The sequence below is a fragment of the Dermacentor variabilis genome, chromosome 2, assembly GCF_050947875.1.
Source record: "Dermacentor variabilis isolate Ectoservices chromosome 2, ASM5094787v1, whole genome shotgun sequence".
NCBI lineage: Eukaryota > Metazoa > Arthropoda > Arachnida > Ixodida > Ixodidae > Dermacentor > Dermacentor variabilis.
Window position 1 is genome coordinate 225,735,662 of NC_134569.1, and position 26,918 is coordinate 225,762,579.

Genomic DNA, 26,918 nt, shown 5'->3' on the forward strand with positions numbered 1-26,918 from the left:
GGGTCGGGAAAACTGAGTTCAGCGACCTCCGGAGGTGAGGCCGCTGACGACGACCGTACGCAAGATCCTCCACTACGACGACAACGACGAAAACAGAACGACGCAGACGTACAGACGGAGTCAAACACCTTACGAGAGGTAGTAACGTCGAACATTCTCGTCACGTAGAGGACGAAGAAATAACGGCGTTAATCGACACCGGAGCGGACACCTCAGTTATGAGCATGGACCTTGCCTGCAAGGTGAAGAAAGTTTCTACCGAGTAGACTGGGTCGCAGATTCGCACTGCAGGAGGCCATCCGCTAACCCCGGTAGGAAGATGCACAGCGCGAGTGAGCATTCGTGGGTTTACGTACCTCGGAGATTTCGTTATCCTCCCAAGCTGTTCGAGGGACCTAATTCTGGGAATGGACTTTCCGCAGGCTAATGGAGCTGTGATTACCTTACAAAAGTCGCAGGTAACGTTTTCGACGGCGCAGGCCTTAGCAGGGAGCAGCACTGACAGCACGTATGTCAACGCCTTGAGGATTGTTGACGAGAACATCACTGTGCTGCCAAGGAGCAGCGTAGTGACCCTCGCCACCTGCGACGCATTCGACGGCTATGAGGGCATTGCCAAGGCAACTATCCCACTGCTGCTCGAAAGACACATCTGCATCGCCCGGGGCCTTGTTCGAATACAGCATAAGTGCTCGCAAATTTTGTTGACAAACTTCAGCCGTGAGTATCAGCACGTCCCTCAAGGTACAGCTGTGACATTCCTGAACGACATTGCTGACTTCTCCGACATCGGCACGTTACAAGTGACTTCACCGGATGCAACAACTCACGCCAGCCTGAATACCCGCGTCTGCATTAATGCTGACTCAGCATATGTACAGAAGGATCAGCTGCTGGGCCTACTGACAGAATTCTCCGGCTGTTTTTCCACGGAATCCAAAGTCCAGCGCACTTCCGTTACGCAACACCGGATCGTTACAGAGGAGTCGGCGCGGCCTGTTCGTCAGCATCCGTATCGCGTGTCACCTATAGAGCGGGAGGCGATTAAGCGTCAAGTTCAAGAAATGCTCAATGATGACGTCATCCAGCCGTCGACAAGTCCGTGGGCATCGCCTGTCGAGTCGTAGTCTGACAAAAGCAGAAGATAATTATTCAACAAACGAAAATGAATGTTTAGCTGTCGTGTAGGCAATCAGCAAGCTCCGACCCTCCTTATACGGCCGGCCATTTCGAGCGATCAGTGATCACCATTCGCTCTGCAGGCTTGCCAATCTACGAGACCCGTCAGGTCGCCTCGCTCGTTGGGGCCTCCGCCTCCAGGAATAAGAAACAACTGTTGTCTATAGATCCGGCCATAAGCATAGCGACGCTGACTGTTTGTCACGTTCACCTATTCCCTTGACATCCTCCGACTTGGAGCTAGATTTGCCGTTTCTTGGTGTCGTCGATGTGGTGCGCATGGCTATCAACGTGCAGACTCTGAGCAGCTTCCAGTCATCCGATGTTTCGAGGGAGCTGACGTTGTTGTCCCACGCCCAGTTTCACAAGGATTGACGTCGTACTGCCTGCGAAACGATGTCCTGCACAAGAAAAATTTCGAGAACAGCCAGGAAACGTTCCTTCTCGTCGTTCCGACGGCACAGCGCGAGGAAGTTTTACAGGCGTGTCACGACGATCCCTGTGCCGGTCACTTAGGCTTCGAGAGGATATTAGCGCGCATACGGCAAAAATACTGTTGGCCACACCTATTTTCGTCGGTTCTGCGCTATGTGCGAACGTGCCGTGACTGTCAGAGGCGTAAAGTTCCACCCGTCAAGCCAGCCGGCATCCTTCAGCCTTTAGACCCGCCTCCGGCGCTGTTCCAGCAAGTGGGAATGGACCTTCTTAGGCCGTTCCCCATGTCATCCTTGCAAAATAAGTGGGTAATCGTGGCAACTGACTATTTAACTCGCTATGCGGAGGCGAAAGCTGTGCCGCGGGCAACTTCTGCTGAAGTCGCCAGCTGCTTCGTCCACAACATCGTGCTTCACCACGGTGCACCCGCTGTACTCATTACTGACCGCGGTGCAGCGTTTACAGCGGAGTTATCGCAACAAGTCGTCACACTGACGCACACCGACCACCGAAAGACCACAGCCTATCATCCCGAAACTAACGGCTTAACAGAGCGCCTAAACAAAACATTAGCCGACATGCGCTCCATGTACATTGATGTGGAACACAAAACACGGGTTGAAATTTTGCCATACGTCACGTTTGCTTACAATACCGCTGTGCAGGAGACCACCGAGTTTACACCATTCGAGCTTGTTTACGGATGTCACGTTTTAACCCCCTTAAACGCCATGCTCCCGGTAGGCCACGGAACCACAAGGAATGACGCCACTGAAGATTTCGTCGAGAAAGCCGAGGAAGCTCGCCTGCTTGCTCGGAATCGCATCCGCACCCAGCAGAATACCGACGCCTACCGTTACAACCGGACCCGACGGAATGTCCAGCACTTACCAGGCGACCGCGTGTGGGTGTGGACACCTATACGACACCGTGGGCTCTCAGAGAAATTGTTGCGCCGCTATTTCGGCCCCTATGAAGTTGTACGCCGCCTCAGTGATGTGAACTACGAGGTGGTGCCTCAAAGCTCTGATCCTGGTTCGAACCGACGCCGTCCCCGTGCTGGAGTCGTCCATGTAGTACGGAGGAAGCTGTACTACGTACGCGAGGGATAAGCAACCCTCACAAACCACTTCAGCATTGTGTACATTCCTGCATGTCTTTTTTTTTGTCTTTTCATGTTGGCACTCTTGCCCATAGTGCGCGCCCGCTGCCCTTGAAGCGACCGGGCCGGTCGCTTTTGAGAGGGGAGCAACGACGCGAAATAAGTTTGTACATGATGACACGGGACCCTTAAGGCGAGAACGACGAAGTTCGTGGTTGCGCGCGCGCTCCCCGAGGACCAGCCATCGCTAAAGGCAGACGTGCTTTTTTTGCCAATCTGTAGGTGGTAAACTGTTTTAGTTGTAAAAGCTGGGTGACAATATGTACACAAATGTAATAAATCAGACGTTACTTCAAATCATTAGCCCATTTCCGCCTGACCAACATGGAGCACCTGCTACAGATCTCGCAATGGGACAGCTGATGCGATGCGGAGGGATACTCACATGAAAACGGGAGCAGCGATGACTTCTTTGGCGACAGGAACATGAATGGTACTGGCCTTCTCTTACGCTCGTTTAAAACTGAGGCTGTGTACAGGCAGTAAAGTGGGGTGACTACACGCTGTACGAGGTGCTCCGCGCAGTGCGTATAAGTCAACACCAGCCGCCTTCGCTAACACAGCAATCACCCGCACTTTAGAAAAGGAAGGCGCTTTCAGCGGCAACCGCATTTTTTGTCGAGGCAAGTTTTGTATATAATTTGCCATGAGCCATGGCAGAAGAATATTCGAACAAGTTGAGAGTAGGAAAGAAGAGAAAAAAAAGAACGTTGGGAAGAAAATCGAAAGTGCTTCACAACGTGTCATACTGTCCGTCAGAAAGCCGCCAACTTGAGTTAGACTTTGGTGTAGTTGAACCGTATGCGGCTTCCCCTGGAGAAAGTATGGGGTTCGATTGCCGATGAATGTAGTCCTTTTTTGGTTATTTTCACACCGATTCTGTATTATTGAAAACATGATAAATGGTGAATTTCACCGCATTCATAAGTTTGGGGCAACGCTTTCTTTGTCGACTGATGGCCGCAAATAAATTTTTCGAGCGTAATGTAGAGACAATTATGAACGTGCCCGGCCCCGGCGGCCGCGTTTCTATGGGGAGAAATGAGAAAACACCCGTGTAAGTGAATTTAGGTGCACGTTAAAAGAACCACAGGTGGTCCAAATTTCCGGAGTCCCCCACTACGGCGTGCCTCATAACCAGATCGTGTTTGTAGCACGTAAAACTCCATAATTAATTTTATTAATTTGAATAATAAGTGCACACACTTTACACCTTCATGTTATCAGTGATTACCAACTCAAATTAACAACTGAAATAGCTTCTTTGTATTTTGTACATTGTACAAAATTGTACATTGTATTGCTCGGAGCAATGCGGCGAACGCTCGCGACGGCGTGCGTTCATTTTTGCTCTGCGCAGAGATTAAAAAAAAAAGAATACAGACATTGTGCGTATTGCCGCTACGTCTGCATCGGCCTGGAGCAGGTGGTATTTAAATTTCGGTCGCACAAAATAATGAGTTGCGAAGAGACGCGGGAATACACTCGGTTCAAATCAACCAGACGCAGACAAATATTGTGCTACCACTTAAACGAAGTGGAACATACGGATGCCCACACGATGTAAAGTGTTGGGCGGCAAAGTCGACGGCTTCAGGGGAGGGTGATTCTTAACTATGCGCACTGTGCCATTAGCGCACCGACATGAAATTCTTCTGAGGAAGCATTCCTCCAGAGATACGCGCTGTGTCTAGGCCTACACAAAAAAGGCGTTCACGGTGTCTTTAAGAAGCATCTAAAAAATAATCCTTCGTGTTCGACTTCTGTCGGAGCAGAACTTCTGATGTCAGTCTCGGGAGGTAGCAGCGTTTGTGTGCGGGTAAGACACCTGCTTGTGATTGCGGATCTCCTTTTCGGCGTTTGTGCAAAAGTTGGTGATGTTACATAGTGGTGCCAAAATAAACGAAAAAGGGCAATTGCACCCTCAGACGATACAGAAAAAAGTTCAGTTAGAGAATTGAGCAGAAAAAGGCGTTCGCTTTCTTTTCGCTACCGCCAACCACAACTAGGCGTAGAAGTAGATCCGCAAGTGTTGTATTTCAAGTCTACAGACCGAAACCACAAGCTTCCCTTCCCATGGGCATTCTGTGACGCCCTCCTTTTTATTATGGGAGTCGTTTTTCTCCACTCGTCTTGCCGATGACGCTCTTTATCCATTGGCTGTGGTAAGATGTGCTGGCGAAGACAAACGGTGAAGTGGGGAAGTCTCTCAGGCGGAACCAAGAGAACACTCCGACCACGTACCAGTCATCTGTGGTGAGCAACAGTGGAGCACCAAAGTCGTCCTGCACGCATTCAATGTTAAGGTTGATGTCCTTTGACGGCATATCATTTTGTATGTCTACTGCATAACTGCCTTTTTCCTATGTGCTTCGCCGATAGCAATTAAACGACTTACATAGAGTTTAACGCCCGAGATTTTCTGTAAAAGCGAGCAAATGTTTGTTCTGTAAAAATGTACTTGTGGCTTACTATAGCGGGAAGAGCGGAATGAAAGAATCGGTCCTGAAAGATTGAATTCTGCAATCTAGTGAAATCTAATTGACTAGTACAGAGCGGAACCAGTAACTTTCACATGCGACTACGTCTGTTTCTGAGCAGGCTTCTGACGAAATACAAAAGAAGTGTCCCTGCGCTCATTAAGCAAAAATCAGTGGCAACTCAGCTGATCAAAGACGATACAATGAAAATGATATCAACGCGGTCTACAAACCCGGAATAAACGTCAGAATTAACTGGGAAGTAACGATGGCACACAGAAACCTCCTACAAAGTGTACAATAAATACAAAGCCTCATCAAGCACATCACGTAACACGAGAACATGCAAACAATGTACGTAAAGCCTCTTTTAAGAAGAACTGAAAACTCTAAGCGAAATCAGCGTTAATTTGTTATTTTGATGCCTACCCTTCAGAAATCTTCTGAAGCTGTGCCAACGCAACGTTGGAAAACTTCACAAAAAACTCTTTAAACATTTTTCAGAGCTTCATATCTAGCTGCAAACTAAGTAACTGGGATATTTCCTGCTAGTTTACAATAATTTTAGTGCCAATAGTAATTTATAACTTATAAAGATACTATTTAGGTGCAAAAAGTGCATGCCAAAGAGTTAAATAGGAACTCGCGTATTCGCATTCGCAAGCCAGATGCTTTACCCTCTGCACGGCGGCAGTTCTTTCTTTTTTTCATTCGTGGTATTCACAGGCGGGCACGATTCCCTCCTGTGGGTGGCGTAAATATTCAACCGAGCTGGTATCTCCTTCACTTGCGCCGCGACACATTAGGATATAGTTCAAACAAATGGTGAATGACAATGCAATTGTAGTAAAGGGCTTGTAAAACATATTTATCGCAGGAGACCTGGCTTTTCATTGCCTATTGCCTGTGAATGTCGTTCGCTCGTTCTTTTTTTCTTTTGCGCCCCCCATGTGACTGAACTCATATGATAAATTTCTTAGTATTCTTTAGACATTAAGTGCTTTTTAAACACAAATTAAAGTGCAAGCTTGAATAGGGTTTATCAGTATTCAAAACAATAAAAATTAGATTTTGCAGTAATGTTTGTCAACAAAAACAAAGATACTTAAAAGGCTTTAGAGGCATATAATTTAAGTATTGGAATCTGAACCTGGCTACGCTTAACGCTAGAAAGTTATCTGGTGAGGCGAGTCTAGCAGTACTATTGGAGGAATTAGAGGGCAGTAAATGGGATATAATAGGGCTCAGTGAAGTTAGGAGGACAAACGAAGCAGATACAGTGCTAAAGAGCGGGCACGTCCTGTGCTACCGAGTCCTAGTGGATAGGCGAGAACTAGGAGTCGGATTCCTCATTAATAAGGATATAATTGGTAATAAGGATATAGCTGGTAACAGTAATTTTACAGCATTAACGAGAGGGTGGTAGGTCTTGTTGTGAAACTTATTAAGAGGTAGAAATTGAAGGTCGTACAGGTCTACGCCCCTATATCCAGTCATGATGACCAGGAAGTCCAAAGCTACTATGAAGACGTGGAATCGGCGATGGGTAAAGTCAAAACAAAGTACACTACAATGATGGGCGATTTCAATGGCAAAGTAGGCAAGAAGCAGGCTGGAGACCAATCAGTGGGGGAATATGGCATAGTCTATAGGAATAGTAGGGGAGAGTTATTAGTAGAGATTGCAGAAGATAATAATATGTGGATAATGAATACCTTCTTCCGCAAGCGGGATAGCCGAAAGTGGACATGGATGAGCCCCGATTAAATAGACTTTATACTTTGCGCTAACCCTGGCATCATACAAGATGTGGACGTGCTCGGCAAAGTGCGCTGCAGTGACCATAGGATGGTAAGAACTCGAATTAGCCTAGACCTGAGGAGGGAACGGAAGAAACTGGTACACAAGAAGTCGATCAACAAGTTAGCGGTAAGAGGGAAAATGCAGGAATTCCAGATCAAGCTACAGAACAGGTATTCAGTTTCAACTCAGGAAGAGGACCTTAGTGTTGAAGCAATGAACGACAATCTTGTGGGCATCATTAAGGAGTGTGCAATGGAAGTCGGTGGTAACTCCGTTAGACAGTATACCAGTAAGCTATCGCAGGAGACGAAAGATGTGATCAAGAAACGCCAATGTATGAAAGCCTCTCACCCTACAGCTGGAATAGAACTGGCAGAAATTTCGAAGTTAATCAACAAGCGCAAGACAGCTGACATAAGGAAGTATAATATGTATAGAATTGAACATGCTCTCAGGAACGCAGGAAGCCTAAAAACAGTGAAGAAGAAACTAGGAAACTAGGACAGACAAAGCTGGCAATATCATTACTAATATGGTTGAGATAGTTGAAGTGGCTGAGGAGTTCTATAGAGATTTATACAGTACCAGTGGCACCCACGACGATAATGGAAGAGAGAATAGCATATTGAAAAGATTTTGCGCCAAAAAAACAGCACACACTAGAAAGACGACGACACCACGGGCGCTACTTCAACTGTTTAATGAGGGTGGAAGCACTCGACATATCATCATCATCATCAGCCTAGTTACGCCCACTGAAGGGCAAAGGCTTCTCCCATACTTCTCCAACTACCCCGGTCATGTACTAATTGTGGCCATGTTGTCCCTGCAAACGTCTTAATTTCATCCGCCCACCTAACTTTCTGCCGCCCCCTGCTACGCTTCCCTTCCCTTGGAATCCAGTCCGTAACCCTTAATGACCATCGGTTATCTTCCCTCCTCATTACATGTCCTGCCCATGCCCATTTCTTTTTCTTGATTTCAACTAAGCTGTCGTTTACCCGCGTTTGTTGCCTCACCCAATCTGCTCTTTTCTTATCCCTTAACGTTACACCCATCATTCTTCTGTCCATAGCTCGTTGCGTCGTCCTCAATTTCAGCAGAACCCTTTTCGTAAGCCTCCAGGTTTCTGCCCCATATGTGAGTACTGGTAACACACAGCTGTTATACACTTTCCTTTTGTGGGATAGTGGCAACCTGCTGTTCATGATTTGAGAATGCCTGCCAAACGCACCCCAGCCCATTCTTATTCTTCTGATTATTTCAGTCTCATGATCCGGATCCGTGGTCACTACCTGCCCTAAGTAGATGTATTCCCTTACCACTTCCAGTGCTTCGCTACCTATCGTAAACCGCTGTTCTCTTCCGAGACTGTTAAACAATACTTTAGTTTTCTGCAAATTAATTTTCAGACCCACCCTTCTGCTTTGCCTCTCCAGGTCAGTGAGCATGCATTGCAATTGGTCTCCTGAGTTACTAAGCAAGGCAATATCATCAGCGAATCGCAAGTTGCTAAGGTATTCTCCGTCAACTTTTATCCCCAATTCTTCCCACTCCAGGCCTCTGAATACCTCCTGTAAACATGCTGTGAATAGCATTGGAGATATCGTATCTCCCTGTCTGACGCCTTTCTTTATAGGGATTTTGTTACTTTCTTTGTGGAGGACTACGGTGGCTGTGGAGCCGCTATAGATATCTTCCAGTATTTTTAAATATGGCTCATCTACACCCTGATTCCGTAATGCCTCCATGACTGCTGTGGTTTCGACTGAATCAAACGCTTTCTCGTAATCAATGAAAGCTATATATAAGGGTTGGTTATATTCTGCACATTTCTCTATCACTTGATTGACAGTGTGAATATGGTCTATTGTTGAGTAGCCTTTACGGAATCCTGCCTGGTCCTTTGGTTGACAGAAGTCTAAGGTGTTCCTGATTCTATTTGCGATTACCTTAGTAAATACTTTGTAGGCAACGGACAGTAAGCTGATCGGTCTGTAATTTTTCAAGTCTTTGGCGTCCCCTTTCTTATGAATTAGGATTATGTTAGCGTTCTTCCAAGATTCCGGTACGCTCGAGGTTATGAGGCATTGCGTATACAGGGTGGCCAGTTTCTCTAGAACAATCTGACCACCATCCTTCAACAAATCTGCTGTTACCTGATCCTCCCCAGCTGCCTTCCCCCTTTGCATAGTTCCTAAGGCTTTCTTTACTTCTTCTGGCGTTACCTGTGGGATTTCGAATTCCTCTAGGCTATTCTCTCTTCCACTATCGTCGTGGGTACCACTGGTACTGTATAAATCTCTATAGAACTCCTCAGCCACTTGAACTATCTCATCCATATTAGTAACGATATTGCCGGCTTTGTCTCTTAACGCACACGTCTGATTCTTGCCTATTCCTAGTTTCTTCTTCACTCGACTCGACACTCGACATATATAGCCCTCCAAAACACCGCACATGCGTGTTTTGGAGGGCTATATCTTTTCAATATGCAAGATCACCAACTAGCCCAGCAGTTAACTCTTCTGAAGAGAGAATAGTCTAGAGGAATTTGAAATCCCACAAGTAACGCCGGGAGAAGTAAAGAAAGCCTTGGGAGCTATGCAAAGTGGGAAGGTAGCTGGGAAGGATAAGTTAAGAGCAGATTTGTTAAAGGATGGTGGGCAGATTGTTCTAGAAAAGCTGGCCCCCCTGTATACGCAATGCCTCATGACTTCGAGCGTACCGGAATCTTCGAAGAACGCTAACATAATCCTAATTCATAAGAAAGGGGACGCCAAAAACGTGAAAAATTATAGACCGATCAGCTTACTGTCTGTTGCCTACGAAACATTTACTAAAGTAATCGCAAATAGAATCAGGAACACCTTAGGCTTCCGTCAACCAAAGGACCAGGCAGTATTCCGTAAAGGCTACTCAACAATAGACCACATTCACACTATCAATCAAGTGATAGAGAAATGTGCAGAATATAACCAACCCTTATATATAGCTTTCATTAATTACGAGAAGGCGTTTCATTCAGTCGAAACCTCAGCAGTCATGGAGGCGTTACGGAATCGGGGTGTATACGAGCCGTATGTAAAAAATACTGAAAGATATCTATAGCGGCTCCACATCCAACGTAGCCCTCCATAAACAAAGCAACAAAATCCCAATAAAGAAAGGCGTCAGGCAGGGAGATACAATCTCTCCAATGCTATTCAGAGCGTGTTTACAGGAGGTATTCAGAGACCTGGATTGGGAAGAATTGAGGATAAGGGTTGATGGAGAATACCTTAGTAACTTGCGATTCGCTGATGATATTGCTTTTCTTAGTAACTCAGGGGACCAATTGCAATTCATGCTCACTGACCTGGAGAGGCAAAGCAGAAGGGTGGGTCTGAAAATTTATCTGCAGAAAACTAAAGTAATGTTTAACAGTATCGGAAGAGAATAGTTTACAACAGGTAGCGAGGCACTAGAACTGCTAAGGGAACACACCTACTTAGGACAGGTAGTGACCGCAGATCCGGATCATGAGACTGAAATAATCAGAAAAATAAGAATGGGCTGGGGTGCGTTTGGAAGGCATTCTCAGATCATGAACAGCAGGTTGCCATTATCCCTCAAGAGAAAAGTGTATAACAGCTGTGTCTTACCTGTACTCACGTACGGGGAAAAACCTGGAGGCTTACGAAAAGGGTTCTACATAAAATGAGGACGACGGAACGAGCTATGGAAAGAAGAATGATAGGTGTAACGTTAAGGGATAAGAAAAGAGCAGATTGGGTGAGGGAACAAACGCGAGTTAATGACATCTTACTACAAATCAAGAAAAATAAATGGTCATTGGCAGGACATGTAATGAGGAGGGAAGATAACCGATGGCCATTAAGGGTTAGGAGCTGGATTCCAAGGGAAGGGAAGTGTAGCAGGGGACGGCAGAAAGTTAGGTGCGCGGATGAGATTAAGAAGTTCGCAGGGACAACATGGCCACAATTAGTACATGACCGCGGTAGTTGGAGAAGTATGGGAGAGGCCTTTGCCCTGCAGTGGGCGTAACGAGGCTGATGATGATGATGGCGATTATGTTAAGTATGCGGGGAATGTTTTCGACATTTTATGTTCTATATATCATACTAGGTTCTGTACATCTTTTTCAAATCATCTGAAATGTTTTCTGGAAATTCGTGTTTCGTGGATAATGCATCAGCTGAAACTGCAAGGACATTGAACGCTCACTGGTTATGGGCAAAATGACCAACCACATCGTAATAGGTTCCCATCCCCGTCTATATGAGCAGCGAATTGTGACGGAAGAAAACGCAGGCCATGGATAAGAGGTGCTTTGAATTGAAGTGCCTCACCAGGTGCGGCTGGCCGTCTTTCGCAGTTGCACAGACCTGGCCTTTCAGATCTGCGCTCGGGTAGGCTTCCTTGCAACGCTCGGCACTACGCAGCCTGAGGGCAACTCGTTGTAGCTGGGCACTGTGGTTAAGCCTTGCCTCCTCTGCATCGAGAGACATGGTTGTCGTGGAGTACAGACCAGCGCTATTCAGTTGTTTGTTTTTAAAGCTTTTCGAGAATAAGCTATCATTATACCTTGATTGTTGACGTCGTACAATCATTCAATCTTGGACAGAATAATGAACACTACATTAGAATCCAATAGGTACCTGTACAATGCGGCATGGCGAAACACGAGCCAACCGATGGCAACGCAGGAACCACTTTTGTTAATTGCGATTGGCATTCTTTAGAAAATTGACCCAGTTTGTGTATGTTCTTCTGTACGTTTCAGTGGGTTAGCATTTAAATGAATGCTTCAAGTACTTTCCGTGACTATGCTTCTATCCATGTATCTTTATATCTAACCGTTCTCCCGCCTACGTGGTCCTGAAAGATTGAATTCTTCAATGTAGTGAGTTATATAATTGAGTAGCATGAAACTAAATCTTATAGTTCACATGCGACTACGTCTGTTTCTAAGCAGGGTTTTGACGAAATAGAAAAGAAGTGTTGTTGCGCTCATGAAGTAAGGATTAGTGACAACTCAGCTGATCTAAGACGATACAATAGAAACGATATCAACGCGATGTGCAAGCCCAGAATAAACGTTAGAATTAACTGCGCAGTAACGATGGCACCTAGGTGTGCAACTAGGTGTGCGATAAATACAAAGCCTCGTCACATTCATACCTTAACACGAGAACATGCAAACAATCCGTGGTCGAATGGCCCACGCCTTGGGCTGTTGGGCCGAGGGAAGTGGCTTCGAAACCAACGATGGGACGAACTTGGGTCACTGTGTATGCGGCAGTATCTACATACATGCCACTCTTCAACGAACCCCTTTCACACCGGCATTGATGACTGCAGATTCGGGGCTGAGTAGGTCACGGAGTTCATAGAAGCCGTTTGACGCCGACTGGGTGCACTGGGTATGTGTCACTCGGTTTGCGCGGGTGTTCAACGCATATCTTTGATAGCAACTTGGGTCACCGTCTAAGGCCCGGTGGGTGAACGCCGCTATTGAATGAAGGACGTCTTTGGCGCCAGCTTGAGTAGCTAGGTATTCCCCATTGGGAATGTGCCGCTCCACATTGATGAAAAAGGTCCCTTTAATTTAACCGATGCAGAGTGGAATTGAATTTAATTCACATGGGTTGTTCACGAATACCAAACCGACGGATTAGCAAGCTGTTCCATCAATGCACCAGGTATGATTCGCTTTCATGAACGCCTTTCAGGCCAAAACTTCAGCGAGTTGCACCTTCAATTCACTTGTATTACGTGCCGTTCTTCAGTGCAGCTCTCGGCCACTCTGGTCACTGAGTATGTGCCACGGAGTGTGCGTTTACTAGCACCGGTGTGCCACGCTTCTCGTCTCGGAGGCCGCACGCGGATTTCTCGGCATTGCCACTAGATGGTGCAGCGTGTACAGAAAATAGCGCGAGAGAGGAGCCCGGCGGCCGGCATAGCGCATCTCTCAACATTCGCACGCACCGGCGCACCGTGCAATCTGTAGGCCAGGCACAGGCTTCGTGGTGGCACTGCTTGATGGCGCCGAGTCTTTTAAGGGAAGCGCGAAATACGAGTTTCGCTGCAGTACACGCCTCATACATAACTCGTTTCGATGGTGGCAGCACATTGTGTCGCTATATTGATGCGATGATAACACATTTCCGTTGACAGACATCAGGAGATGCACTCCGCCGAATTTCTTGTTCGTATCAAACCGTTTTCCCACCAACTCGATCACTGCCTTGCTGAGGTGACGAAACTGGGCTCGAAACCAACCGCCCCACAAGCGTGGGTCACTGAATGTGGGACAATCTGTATTTTCCCCTCACCGAAGAGCCTCTCTGACGGTAACTTGCATCACTGGGTATGTGTCGCTCTTCAATGAACCTCGTTGAAGACAACTTTGGTTACTTCTGCGTGAGAGAGTGTGTGCCCTCTTGAAGGAACATTATTTTCGACGACTTGGTTCAGTGGGCATTTGCGACTGTGTGTACGCCGCTATCCAATGACTCTCTTTGACCCTCACGAATTATTTCCACCTTGATGCGATTATCAATGAAGCATTTCTTGCGTCACAGCATATTGCAATTGCCAAAGCGCATGATGTACGATGCGCGTATGCACCAAAGCTCCTTTATGGCGCTGCTCTCGGGACCAAACTTGTACGTAACAAAATACAAGCAAATAGCTACGTAATCAATAACGTTGTCATTTTGGCAATTTTGTAATTTGACCAACATTTTGATTACTCGTTAAGGCTCACTGTAATTTAATCACATCTTTTCAGCAACCAATTACATGCAACCAATATTTTTGTCGAAACGACATTCAACAGGCCACGTAGATTTGTACACCCAAATTGGCAGACGCTATTTTCCGCAAGGATGAAAACATGCGCATGGGTTAATTAACTCCTTTGCACAATCGACATCCTGCAGCTACTCTTCGGTTATATGAACAGGGCAGGGTTGTGAATGTGCGCTCCTCTATTGGAAGTCCAAATTCTAAGCTTTGCTCATAAGATATTGTTACGCGCTGTTCTTGCGCACTGAATCACGCATCCAGCCGAGCATAGAAGAATGCGCTAGAAAGACGGTGAAGACGACGATCAGAGTAGTGCTCGCGCTGTTCTGTCATCCAGCCTGCAGCCGTGTCTGTCTGCATATAATTTGTAAATACAATTTCCTATCCCTTCTGGCTACTCTCATCCCCGTGGCGATATATTAGTCTCTCCCTCTCTTTCTCTCTCTGGCACATGGAATTATACACGGCCTTCATAGGTTCCGTAAGAGCCAGCTGCTACTCAATTATTCTTTCCTTAGTGCAGTCTTTAAGTTATCTGATACAGACAGAAGTTCTTGATCGCAAAATGCATATGTATCTATCTGTTTGATATGTACATGTCTCATATACACATTTTTTGCAATTGTAAGACACAAACAGTATTTCTGGGCGGAATATTGCGCAGCTCTGTATTAAATTACATTACATATTGACCAACCATTTCAAGGAACGTGAAAGTTTGCAGGCGTCTGTTACCATAACGCGAGTGTAAATGGATAACGAGTAAAAAACACCAAGAGGTGGTCCATCATGCGTCGGTCTACCAATTAAAAAGGCGCTTCAACACAGCGATCGTTACTTCTGACATCGACGGAAGAGAATCAGCTGTGGGTAATGTTCAAGATTTTAATCGGCCCTACAGGGAGCGCCTTCCCCTAGCCACAGTAACAATGTGAAGCACTTCATTTATACGGTACTGATCCGAGCATCGTGGCATTGAGCAACCATAACCGTGTGAGTAAGAAAGGAAAGCAACAGGAATAGACAGAAAGACAGGGAGGTTAGCCAGTCCTCAGACCGACCGGCTACCCATTTTGTGAGTAAGATGTTCGTGAGTTGCAAGGTGTTCGTGCACACGCTTTGGATGAGTTTTCAGTGTCACTGGAGATGTTTTGAGAAGATAACTAGGGAAAATAATTGCAGAAAGATTTGTAAAGCAATGCCCAGTGAGGGTAAACAATGTGCAAATGGCTGCAAAGGACGCAATGAAAGAGCCAGGGAAGATTCTGACTGCGTCTTAGGCCCTTTAGCCTGCTTCACACAACAGAGGCGTGCGATGAACTTTTTATTCGCGTACTTAAAACATTGGTCAACTCGACAAACTTTAGTTCTTCTCTGTCACCCTCATGCACCTTTCACGCAGCGAATTCTGTCACCTCATTGTAGAATGGTGCGTACACTGCAGGACTTTACCATTGCACGCCATCGCCCATGAGTCAGAAAACTCAGTTCCCAATTTTCCTTAACTTATTCCTTTCTTCTGCGCCTCTGTCCTTCTATCTTTTTCTCCCCAATTGCCTTCCCCATGCAGAGTAGAGTGTCAGCGATGCCTATAGGCCGACTAAAATCTCTGCCCTTCACTGAAGCGTTCTCTCTTTCTCTCTCTCTCTCCAGGCAAGATCGTTCTTTTCAGTGCAGTTGTACAATGTTCATAAAACAGGGAAGGAAGTAACGCTAAAATAATCGATTACATAGCAGTAATTGCTCAATATTCTTTTGTGGCACAGTAATAGGAAATTGTAATCAATTATATTTTTGAAAGGAATGATTGTAATTGTATCGGTATACTTTCTTCTTTAACATGTAAAAGTCTTATGATGCTGATTTATGGGCATCATCATTGAAACGGGGTGGTGGCAAATAGTCACCTGGTCCGCTTCACTCAACCAGATACGCTATACATGTATTTATTTTTTGTTCACATCTTAATCACTTTTTCCCCTTCAAAATCTACCTTTTACCGCTAGCAATAACTAAGAGATCCGGTCTATCAATTTCTTCCCTACTTTTTTTTGCACCAGTACTCTAAACGTCTCTTGCTTATCTCGACTGCATACCGGCTGACGCTTCCGTCCACGTTAAGCCCAAGCGCTTCTGGAAGGTGTACGTTGCCTGCGCCTCTCACTGGGTGAATTCGAATTACATTAGTATGTGCTCACTGATTTTCGGATTTTGTTACAGCATGCACATATCTCATCCAGCTGTGATATTTGCTCCGATATGTTTTTGTCCTTAGGCGACCAGTTTGAGCCTCAAATATAGTATATAGTAAGGTACTGCCCTTTTGCGTTATTGTACAGATTTTCCTTTCTAATTTCTTTCTTCCTATTCTTGTAAATCTCCATGGCCCTTTTTGTTTCCGTTCTTTGCATTCAATTATTTGTCTCTGTTTCTCTCGCTTTTTTCTGATGATTCTGAATTCCAATTTACTTGATTACAAACTTTCTTGACTATTTATCCATACTGTGTCAACGCCTTTCAAGTACAGATACTTGTGCACTTTAGCTGCCCATTTACCTTCATCGATGTTCCTGAGGCTTTCTTCAAAACTACTTTTGTTCTGTGCATCTCTTAATTCAAAAGGAGCTCAATGCACGTCACCCTGTACTACCTCCTTCATGGATTTACCGTGAGCTCCCAAAGGCAACCGACTTTTTGTTCACTTCTAACCCGTACAAGATACCTGAATTTAAGCATAGAGTGACATTTGCGAACCTTAGTGCTGGTAGCATAACTCCTTTCCAGGTTTCATGCACCACCTCATATTTAGTTTGGCCTCACAGTGCGCTTTGTTGCATTATTGCAGCATTCCGCTTGTCCTTTATTTTCAGATTCCCTTGTTGGGAGCTTGAACAAGTCTTCTCTTCTTCTACGTAAACGCCGAGGTACTATATTGCTTGACAGTGGACAGTGAGACAGTGACAGTGACAGGGAGCTGTGGAATTGACAGCACGTTATTACTCGTCTCTTCATCAAAGATAATAATGCTCTATTTCTCTGTGCTACACTTCAGGCCTAGAATTTTCGCTGCTTTGCCACGTATATTTGCAAGTGTCTGTAAATCTCTATTATTGTTCGCTAGTAGCACTATGTCGTCCACATACATCAGTCCAGTTGGCTTCTGCACCACCATTTGTCCAGTATGCATGTAGGATAAATCAAACCCCAATTCGCTGTTTTCCAGTCGTCTGTCTATGCCCTTAACATAAAGCGTGAAGAACAATGGCGACAGTGACAATGCTTGCTTCAGTTCAGTCCTTGGTGAATCCTCAACGCTCTATTACATCTCCGACCTTCCCATACAACTTGTACTCGGTTGTCTGCATATATATATATATATATATATATATATATATATATATATATATATATATATATATATATATATATATATATATATATATATATATATATCTCAGCCGCTCCACGCAATTGTCCATGGTGTCTTAGTGCTTAAGAGTATGCCATGACAACTCCCTAGCTACGTTGTCATGAGGTCCTTTGATATCTAGAAATGCTATCGAAAAGGTCTATTCTGATCTACAGAAATCTCTATGTACTGGGTTAGTACAGACATATTATCCTCTAAGCTTCTGCCGGGCCTGAACCCATTCTGCAGTTCCCCCAGTACATCATTGATTATTGAAGCAGTAAGGATCTCGCAGTATGAGAGACTTGCGGGAAGCCCTACGGACAGGAAAATCCTAGCTAGGCTAGGCATAAACTATGAGGGGCAGGAAGGTGTCAAAGTCGACCTGCCGCGAAGCGTGCGGAACCGACTAATAATCCCACCACTACCTCAAAACATGCACCCAATCCATCACAAGGAACGCAGAGAGAAACGGGCCGAGGCTCTTGAGAAGCGTTTCAAAAACTCGAAGGACGTGCATTACGTTGATGCTGCAGACTATGGCAACGGCCGCATGGCCCTAGCTGTAGCGAGCGCTGAAACTAGATTGATAGCCAGTGGCACAGTTCCAACGGATTGCTCTCAGATTGGAGAAGAATCAGCCATAACACTTGCAATTGTAAGTACTTCAGCCAAAATTATAGTCAGCGACTCTAAGGTTGCGGTGATGGACTTTGCCAGATGCAGAATTTCTCCCGAGGCGAACAGAATAGAAATAGAATAGAATAGAATAGAATAGAATAGAATAGAGATAACAGGAAAATTGAAATAATCTGGGCACCTGCGCACGCCTCCCTCACTGGGAACGAGGCAGCCCACGAATTAGCTCGAGGACTTACATTCCGAGCTGGTGGGCTAGCCGAAGGCTTCATGGGGCGAGACCGCTTAGTGTGCTACAGAGAGATCACACAACACTACAGACTAGGGCGGGTTAAATATCCTCCGGCTGATGCATCCTTAAACCAGAGCCAGGCCTCCACTTGGCGTCGCCTGCAAACCAACTCTTTTCCAAGCCCGGTGTCACGCAGCCTCTACTACCCGGGTCAGTACTCCAGCCAGTGTAAGCTATGTAAAGCCAGGGCTAATCTTAATCACATGCTGTGGGAATGCCTACAGGCTCCCTCTGAGGGAAGAATAAAGTCTTTAGAACAATGGGAGACCTTATTACTCAGCTCCGATCCGGAGATTCAACTGAAGACCGTCCAACTGGCCGAAACCGCCGCTAGGGTCCAAGAACTCCTGGCTGTCGTCTAGGTGGGAAGGCTTAAAGCCTTCCCTACATCTGTTGGACAAGTAAAGTTTTACAATCCAAATCTCCAGCCAGTTCGACAGTTCCAATTTTATGGCTTGCATTGTCCTTCTACACATATAGCTCCGACGTTACTGTAGGTGGCAGGTACGAGCTCGTCTTATCCTTATCACTTTTGCCTTTGTAGATGGGGTTCACCTTCCTTTCACGCCATCCAACTAGAACTTTCTTCTTTCTGACCACTTGATCGATGGCCTTAGTCAGCAGTTCCTCGCTCTTTGGATGGAGGTTTTCGATTCGCTATAGTGGCATTTCATCGGGTCCTCCTGCCGTGGTATTAGGGACATTTCCTTCTGCTTGTTTCTAATAAAACCTTTCTAAGGTAAATTTTCATGTTTCAGGCTTCTCTGTGCTGGCGGAGTATCAACTACGCTTTCTTTCGTGCCGATGTTATCCCTAATAACGTGTCTGATGTACCACTGCGCATCGCCTCCATCGCAGATGTTACCGTCTTTATCCCTTCTAGCCACTTGCGAATTTTAGTTGGAGCTCCGAGTGCTCTTATACGGTCCCATAATCTTTTCTGGGCGGGTTGGTCTGTTTTGCGAATGTTATGCCCCCGACGTTCACTCGCAGATTTAATTTTCTCTTGCGCAAGCTCACTCGTCACCCTTTTCTTTTCTTTCCTTGGTATTTGTTCCACCTAAGGAGCATCCCTTCGTGTAATCCGAACTCTCTGGCGTCTCCATAATCCCTTAGTGAATGCTTACGCTTTCCTATGTAGCTTCCTTTCTTTCTTTGTTAAACCACTTAGGTGGTTTCTTCTTTCCAATCCTAGAATTTTTGTTTTTGCTGGGCCTGTTTTATTTCCGGCTGTATAACGTCTAATTGCTTAAACTCGCAAACTTCTCTAGCAAAAACCCCCGTTTTGTTCTTTATCTCTTGGTAATCTCTAATATTTCCTCTATTATTTGCTCTTAATTCATTTTTTGAGATCCTGATGCTATCGGTTCGTGTTTTGCATTATTATATCCCTCAAACTTTCACGTTAACCGCCTACAGTCGCTACCCTGACTAGTTTTTTTCATGTTAGTCTATAATCATTTGGTCTAGTAGTTCATAGGCTATTTATGTCTCATCATCATCATCAGCCTGGCTATGCCCACTGCAGGGCAAAGGCCCTCCCATACTTCTCCAACTACCCCGGTCATGTACTAATTGTGGCCATGTCGTCCCTGCAAACTTCTTAGTCTCATCCGCCCACCTAACTTTCTGCTGCCCCTGCTACGCTTCCCTTCCCTTGGAATCCAGTCCGTAACTCTTAATGACCGTCGGTTATCTTTCCTCCTCATTACATGTCGTGCCCATGACCATTTCTTTTTCTTGATTTCTAGCAAGACGTCATTAACTCGCGTTTGTTCCCTCACCCAATGTGCTCGCTTCTTATTCCTTAATGTTACACCCATCATTCTTTCAATATCTCGTTGCGTCGTCCTCAATTTAAGTAGAACCCTTTCGTAAGCCTACAGGTTTCTTCCCCGTAGGTGAGTACTGGCAAGACACCGCTATTGTACACTTTTCTCTTCAGGGATAGTGGCAACCTGCTGTTCATGATCGCACGCCAGCTTATTCTTATTCTTCTGATTATTTCCGTCTCATGATCCGGACCCGCCGTCATTACATGCTCTAAGCAGATTTATTCCCTTACCACTTCAGGTACCTCGCTACCTATTGTAAATTGCTGTTCTCTTCCGAGACGGTTAAACATTACTTTACTTTTCTGCAGATTAATTTTTAGACCCACTCTTCTGCTTTACCTCTCCAGGTCAGTGAGCATGCATTGCAATTGGTCCCCTGAATTACTAAGCAAGACAATATCATCAGCGAATCGCAAGTTACTAAGGTATTCTCTATTAACTTTTAACCCCAATTCTTCCCAATCCAGGTCCGTGAATCTATATCTGGTAAACAGGCTGTGAATAGCATTGGAGAGATCTTATCTCCCTGCCTGACGCCTTTCTTTATTGGGATTTTGTTGCTTTCTTTATGGAGGACTACGGTGGCTGTGGAGCGGCTATAGATATCTCTCAGTATTTTTACATACCGCTCGTCTACACCCTAATCCCGTAATGCCTCCATGACTGCTGAGGTTTCGACATAATTAAACGCTTTCTCGTAATCAATGAGAGGTATATATAAGGGTAGGTTATATTCCGCACATTTCTCTATCACCTGATTGATAGTGTGAATGTGGTCTATTGTTGAGTAGCCTTTATGGAATCCTGCCTGGTCCTTTGGTTGACAGAAGTCTAAGGTGTTGCTGATTCTATTTGCGATTACCTTAGTAAATAGTTTGTAGGCACCTGACAGTAAGCTGATCGGTCTATAATTTTTCAAGTCTTTGGCGTCCCCTTTCTTATGGATTAGGATTATGTTAGCGTTCTTCCAAGATTCCGGTACGCTCGAGGCCATGAGGCATTGCGTATACAGGGTGGCCAGTTTCTCTAGAACAATCTGCCCACCATCCTTCAACACATATGCTGTTACCTGATCCTCCCCAGCTGCCTTCGCCCTTTGCATAGCTACCAAGGCTTTCTTTGCTTCTTCCGGCGTTACCTGTTATCCCACAGGTATAAGTCTAAGGCGTAGTTTATACATGAATGTCTGTTTCCGCATTGCCACGTTACCTGTCGATGAAACTTATTCTCCCTGTTAACTGCTAGAACGTTCTGTTCATCGCACAAATCCAGCACTAGACTACCATTGCGATGAGTATATTCATTTATAAATCCTCCATGTGCGCATTCATATATCCGCCTAATTTCATCCGAACCCGGTTTCTTCAACTCTTTCGTATCGCTTCTAATGCGATTGATCAATTCGTTATGTTGATCTTCGCTTTCGATTCCTGACCATAGGTAATCTACCCCCTGCAACGTCTTTTTGCCTTGCCAGTGGGCCGCTAATACCTACATGCTTCTTACATATCTCTTTTACAATTTGTCACTTAAGACATCGGCTAATTAGCATGCCTACGCCTCCACCTTTCCTTCACCCGTTCTGTTTCACCCTTGTCATACAAAACTGTCAATAACAGGTGGCTGCTCCAAATCTCGTAGATGCGTTTCGGTCATGGCATACACACTAGTCGCTTCATCATTGAGCTGTGTTTCAATTTCCAGCTAATTTCCTTCTTGCTCCACCTTGCTTGTTTATGTAAAAAATTTTACCTTCCATATACTTCTTCTCTGTACGTCTTTTTGTAACTCCTTGTGGTTTAATTTTGCTCTTTACTGATGTGTCGCTGCAGGCAATATTTAATCTTCCTTCCTGGTTGCCTTGGGCCTGCCTAAATAAAGCCATAGCCCGAGGCGCGAATCGGCCTCCAACCGGTGTTGTTACACTTTCGTTAAAATTCGCCCCGTTACGCACAAAAGCGCCTTCGCGGCCCCCTCGGTGCACTTCTTGGCTGATGTCAGTGACCCTATAATTACTTGCCTTCGCTACCGTTCATATTTGCCTTTTTATTGCGAGCACTGCCCTTTCGCTTGCCTGCCCCTGCCTTTCGACCTCTAGCTCCGTGCACACTGCGATTAGTACTTCCTTTGAAGCATTCCGCAGGTTGGCGAACCCTTTGGCTGTTCGCTTCGCGATCGCTGCCTCTCATCCTTGCAGTACTTCAAGTATTCCTTCCATTATCACCACTATAGGTACCCCTACTCCACTGTGTCCCACATTTGTTGCTTGGCTTTCGCTGTCGCCGCCCTATTGGTTCTCCCGGAGGCGCGTTAACATGGTCTCGTTTGCCTGCACCAATCCTCTCTGTTATCGCCGGCGCTGCTTTACGTAGGTTGGAAATCCCAACAATTACAACTCGACGCTTTTCCATCTTCTCGCCGCCGGATGCTGCACCCGAGGCCACGATGCTGTCACCTTTTGTCTTATGCACTTTGCTGCATTGTCTTCTTCCGCGGTCAATGGTAGCCCGCTCGTAACTACGACTGACGTTCCCGCTACTGCTTTTCAGCGTGGTGGTTTCGGCCTGCTTAGCTGTTCTCGCCTCGGAGCCAGCGCCGTTCGCGGTGATGGCATCGAAGCGTTCACCATTGCTTTGCGGAATGGTGGCCTTTAGCTTGATTTCTACGTTGGCTAGTTTTGCCTTTCTTTTACTTGGTTACTCTATTTCTGTTCGCTTTTGAGTTCCTTTTCTAGCATTCCGACCGGCTTAGCTAGCTTATCTTTCTCCTGGTCAAGACAGTCTAGCCGCGGCCCATCCTAGCACGCACATCATACAGGTAAAAGCTGCACCGTTGGCTTCTGGTACTGGCTCAAACCGCGTTTCTTCCAACGCGTAATAGCTCTCGCACTCAAAACAGTGCACGCATGGGCTCCTCTTAGTACCAACCATCATCTCGTACTGAAAAGGCGCAGTACAGAGTAACCCTACTTGAGGTAAAAATACAAGTTTTCGTTAGCTACTTATCTCTAAGCAAAACGCCTTAGAAACTGCAAAGAGGAACGAAACTGGAAAATGCGGAAACGATATACAGAAAGATGGGCTGGTGGAGGGAAATATGCTTTTGACAGTAAAACTGAAAAAAAATAACGCGCTTATTACCACTCTGCGGAAGGGATGCACGGCGCAGACCGCGCGGCTCCTATATGGAAGGGGCCACGCCGGGTCTTATGTCATAGCCGTCAACCACCATGTGCCCGCATCGTCTGCGTAGGTACGGCCTGTAGGCTGCTAATGCAAAAAATTATATAATCACCAATCCTGCAGGTTTGCAGGGATTGCTTCGGTAGTATTTTTCTGCAGATTTGTAACCAATGTAGCGGAAGTGAATCTTCACTGCAGTTGACCTTTAACGTGAACAATTAGACTTCTGAAGGTGGCCGTAGACGCACATATATTGCGAGAGGCACTCACGTTCCTCGTCCGTGTTACCCCATCCAGCCGTCTCCACCACATGCCCTGTGATGTTGCCTAGATCTTTGGGCAGGGAAACAGCGTCGAGCATCGCAGGGAAGTCTTGCTCAATTTCTAGCACGGCCACATCATTCACGAGTCTCCTGCCCCGGCCGAACGATCGGCACTCGGGATGCCGAACTGCACGGACCACGCCCGTCGGCTTCTGATCGTTCCACACGGCAGATCCGTAGTATACCGTGTACACCGGTCGCATCTTCCTGCAATTTTCGACAAGAATGTCGTGTCAAGTTAGTCATTCTGGCATGTGCTTTTCACAGCAATACCACTGATAGAAATACTGAAGGATACTCATGTTTTCAAACGATGCGCCTGTGTCGCCGTCAAAAAAGACAATAATAATAAATAAATAAATAGTAAAGCGGTTGGGATGATATATAAAACGCAGCCAGAACCTCGACGCAGAGTTTACCCGCTCCCAAAAATTTTGGGGGCTAGGAATTTTTCTAATCTTATGCGCGAAAAAAAAATATCGATTTGCACGCAGAATACAGTGGCAAATAAAAACGTAGAGAACGCAGCGCCAGCTGACGATCCTCAAGGAGAACACATATAATGCTACACTTTACTTGTCTACATTTTATTCAGTGTTTCCCTCAATAAATCACAAATGAATATATTTATGGATAGATTACCACGGTCATTCACTCCGTACTGGTGCCCTTTCACATCCCCGGCTAACATATTTTGGGGCTAATGACGCTTACTATGTATGTGTATGTTGATTTAATCGCGTACAACAATAGCAGTGAGTCAGCGGCTCAATTAACTTTCGGTCATGTGTTCTTAAAGTCTATTGCACCCGAACAAAAAACCTTTTTTCATTTTGTGCTGAGTACGGAGTGTCTGGTTTTACTTTCCCGGATAAAATAAATTCGCATAATGCCTCTAGACTAACACTCCTAATTTTTGGTATAATATACGGAAACGTTGAAAAATGCGTGTATATCTACAGGGTAAAGTGCTCAAAAGATGGGCGTTCCTGTTTGTACGTCCTTCTGCTACTCTCCGTTGTCTTTTTTTTTTGCCCGCTATATTTAAGCAGCTATGGTCGTGGGCAAAAGCGGGAGCTCTCGAGGGCCCATGTTTGCAAAAGGCGAGAGGGTCTTAAGCAACTTGAAGGACGCATACGTTTTAAAAGCCGGCGCCACAGTTATTTGCACGAAAAAAACCCCTCCACAATATCGGCATGTCATTGTCTTTGTTTTGGACACAACGCATGTTAGAAAAGGTTGCAGAGTGCCTTAATGATACAAGGTGGTCACATAGGAAAGGAAGGTAATACAAACGACACGGAAGAAACCTCCCAAACTCGGGACACTCATTCACACGGGATTCGCTCATTTAGTGATAATTTAATGAAAAGACACCTGCCCTGAAAATACAGTAACAAGAAATTAAATTCCGTTTAAATGTAAACAAATATTCCATACATGTATTCCTGGGGCACAAGTTTACAATGCGATATGAAAACATTATAAATGCTCACTAGTTCGTCTTAAACAGACAGCGGCGGATGCTATGTAACCTCAGTGCAACCTGGGGAAGCAGGGGGAAGGCGGGAGACGAAAATTCAGGGCGATGAGCAAAAGGGGAACAAGGCGAAAGCGGGTCCCGCTTTCACCTTGTTCTCGTTTTGCTCATCCACACTGCAACCTGGCACTTAGGTCTAGGCGTCGTCCCGTCCTCAACGAGCTATAAACTTCGCATGTCTCAGGGCGTAGGTGCTGAGAAAAGGCCTACCTGTAGGCAAAGGGAAACCTGTAGAATGCTTAGTGCAAAATAACCTTGCAGAAGTAGTGCATCAAAATATGTGCTAGGGCGTTAGGGCGTTCTACCAGAGGGCGTTCTTCAAGAGCAAGCTTTCTCAGCCCTAAATGAATTCGGCACTGTAAAATAGGTAATCTACATATTGTTCTGCGAAAGTATATGTGCATTTGTCGACTCCACAACTTTAATAGCTCCATGCCCGTTGTAATCCACAACAAAACTTTAATCCACACTATCACCTCCAATTTAGTACCATGTAACCTGTCACGCCTATAACCTTGACGCAAAGCAGTGTCAGCTGCTGTACGCATATGACTCATTTGTAATGAGTTCGTGATAACTGCAGTAAGCAGTTATCATAATCGTTGCCGAGCGTAACCAGCAGCTCGACTAAGCGGAAACATAAACGTAAAAGTCTTGACCGTTGAAAAGGCTAAACGAGTTCATTGAGACATTTCTCACTGCAACAAATACTACCTCGAAATTTCCCGTTAGCTCTCTTTTTTCTATAAATAAAGGAGCGAGCAGACCAGAGTAGACATCGCATCACCCTGTAAACAGAAAATGGCACATCTTGTTCAATGATAAGATAATCTTACACGGACATCTAGGGGTGTATTGTATCTGTGGGGCAGTTATAGTCGCAGATTCTTTATGTTGATTATTAACATTGAACGCATTTGCACTGCAGGAATATTTTGGTGGACCGATGATATTTTCAAATCAATAGTGGTGAATAATTGTGAGATGTTTGATGCATAAGAGAGGAGAAAGGATATGAATATTTGATATCGAAGTGTGGAGTGGGGGGGGGGGTGCGGTGAAGCATTTCTGAACTTTTTCGTTAGGCACGGGCTGGTCAGTTCGAAAAGCTAATTATTCGACCAATATCTGATTTCCCATATCAGGTGTACTGCTCCATGCAGCGTTCTACCACATTGTACGCTTATTGCATCGCATACTGATCTCTCTTTGTTTCTTTCTTTCTCTCTCTCGTCCTGGGTGAGGGAATAAGCTTCTTTTCGGTTGACGACACCCCTCCGCTGTATCAATAATTTCGGTATAAACAACATGTAACACGTAATAGTTGTTGTGACGAGGCTGCTTGATTCTACAAATGCTGAAAGCACGGTTTTCGATCGCAATAATTTCCACGAAAGTGTCACTGTTTTAAAAGAGCAATGCGCTTATATTTGGATAGGTGCATTCCGCGTACTACACAATTTCGAAGTAATCCTGTTTCTACCTCCTTTTGAGCTCCAACGTTGCAAAACGCACTTATAATCGCCCTTTCAAAGGCCAGGAGACAAAAACTTTGAAGGAACGCCCGGACAGGCAAACAGACAGCGTGAGCGTACAATCGTTGCGAGTGACAGTGCGACGCTCGTAATAGCGTGTCTGCCGCACGCATAACCGTACCGCGGCCAAATGCAGCGGGCAGCCGTCAGCACGTGCTTCCTAGACAGCACCGAACCAACACAGGTGCGCCCGGGCTCCTTGGGGTGCATGGGCTTCTTCCGGTCTCTCTTCAACTGCGTAGAGCGAGAAAGCGAGCGAACATTAGCCTCAAGCAGAGACAGTAGTTATAT

The 26,918-nt window shown here is 45.5% G+C and overlaps 1 protein-coding gene across 2 annotated transcripts in view; it reads right to left on the minus strand.

Moving 5' to 3' along the window:
- Positions 1 to 4,870: 4,870 nt before the first annotated feature.
- Positions 4,871 to 26,918, minus strand: part of LOC142571201 (transmembrane protease serine 11D-like) — a 99,212-nt gene continuing 77,164 nt past the window's right edge. For both annotated transcript variants that reach the window (XM_075679469.1, XM_075679470.1), the window contains 4 exons: positions 26,749 to 26,861; positions 23,500 to 23,759; positions 11,412 to 11,554; positions 4,871 to 5,061 (listed from right to left, as the gene is read on the minus strand). In XM_075679469.1, the coding sequence (XP_075535584.1) occupies positions 4,882 to 5,061; positions 11,412 to 11,554; positions 23,500 to 23,759; positions 26,749 to 26,861 (696 nt within the window). In that variant the 3' untranslated portion in view covers positions 4,871 to 4,881. The remainder of the gene's footprint in view (positions 5,062 to 11,411; positions 11,555 to 23,499; positions 23,760 to 26,748; positions 26,862 to 26,918) is intronic.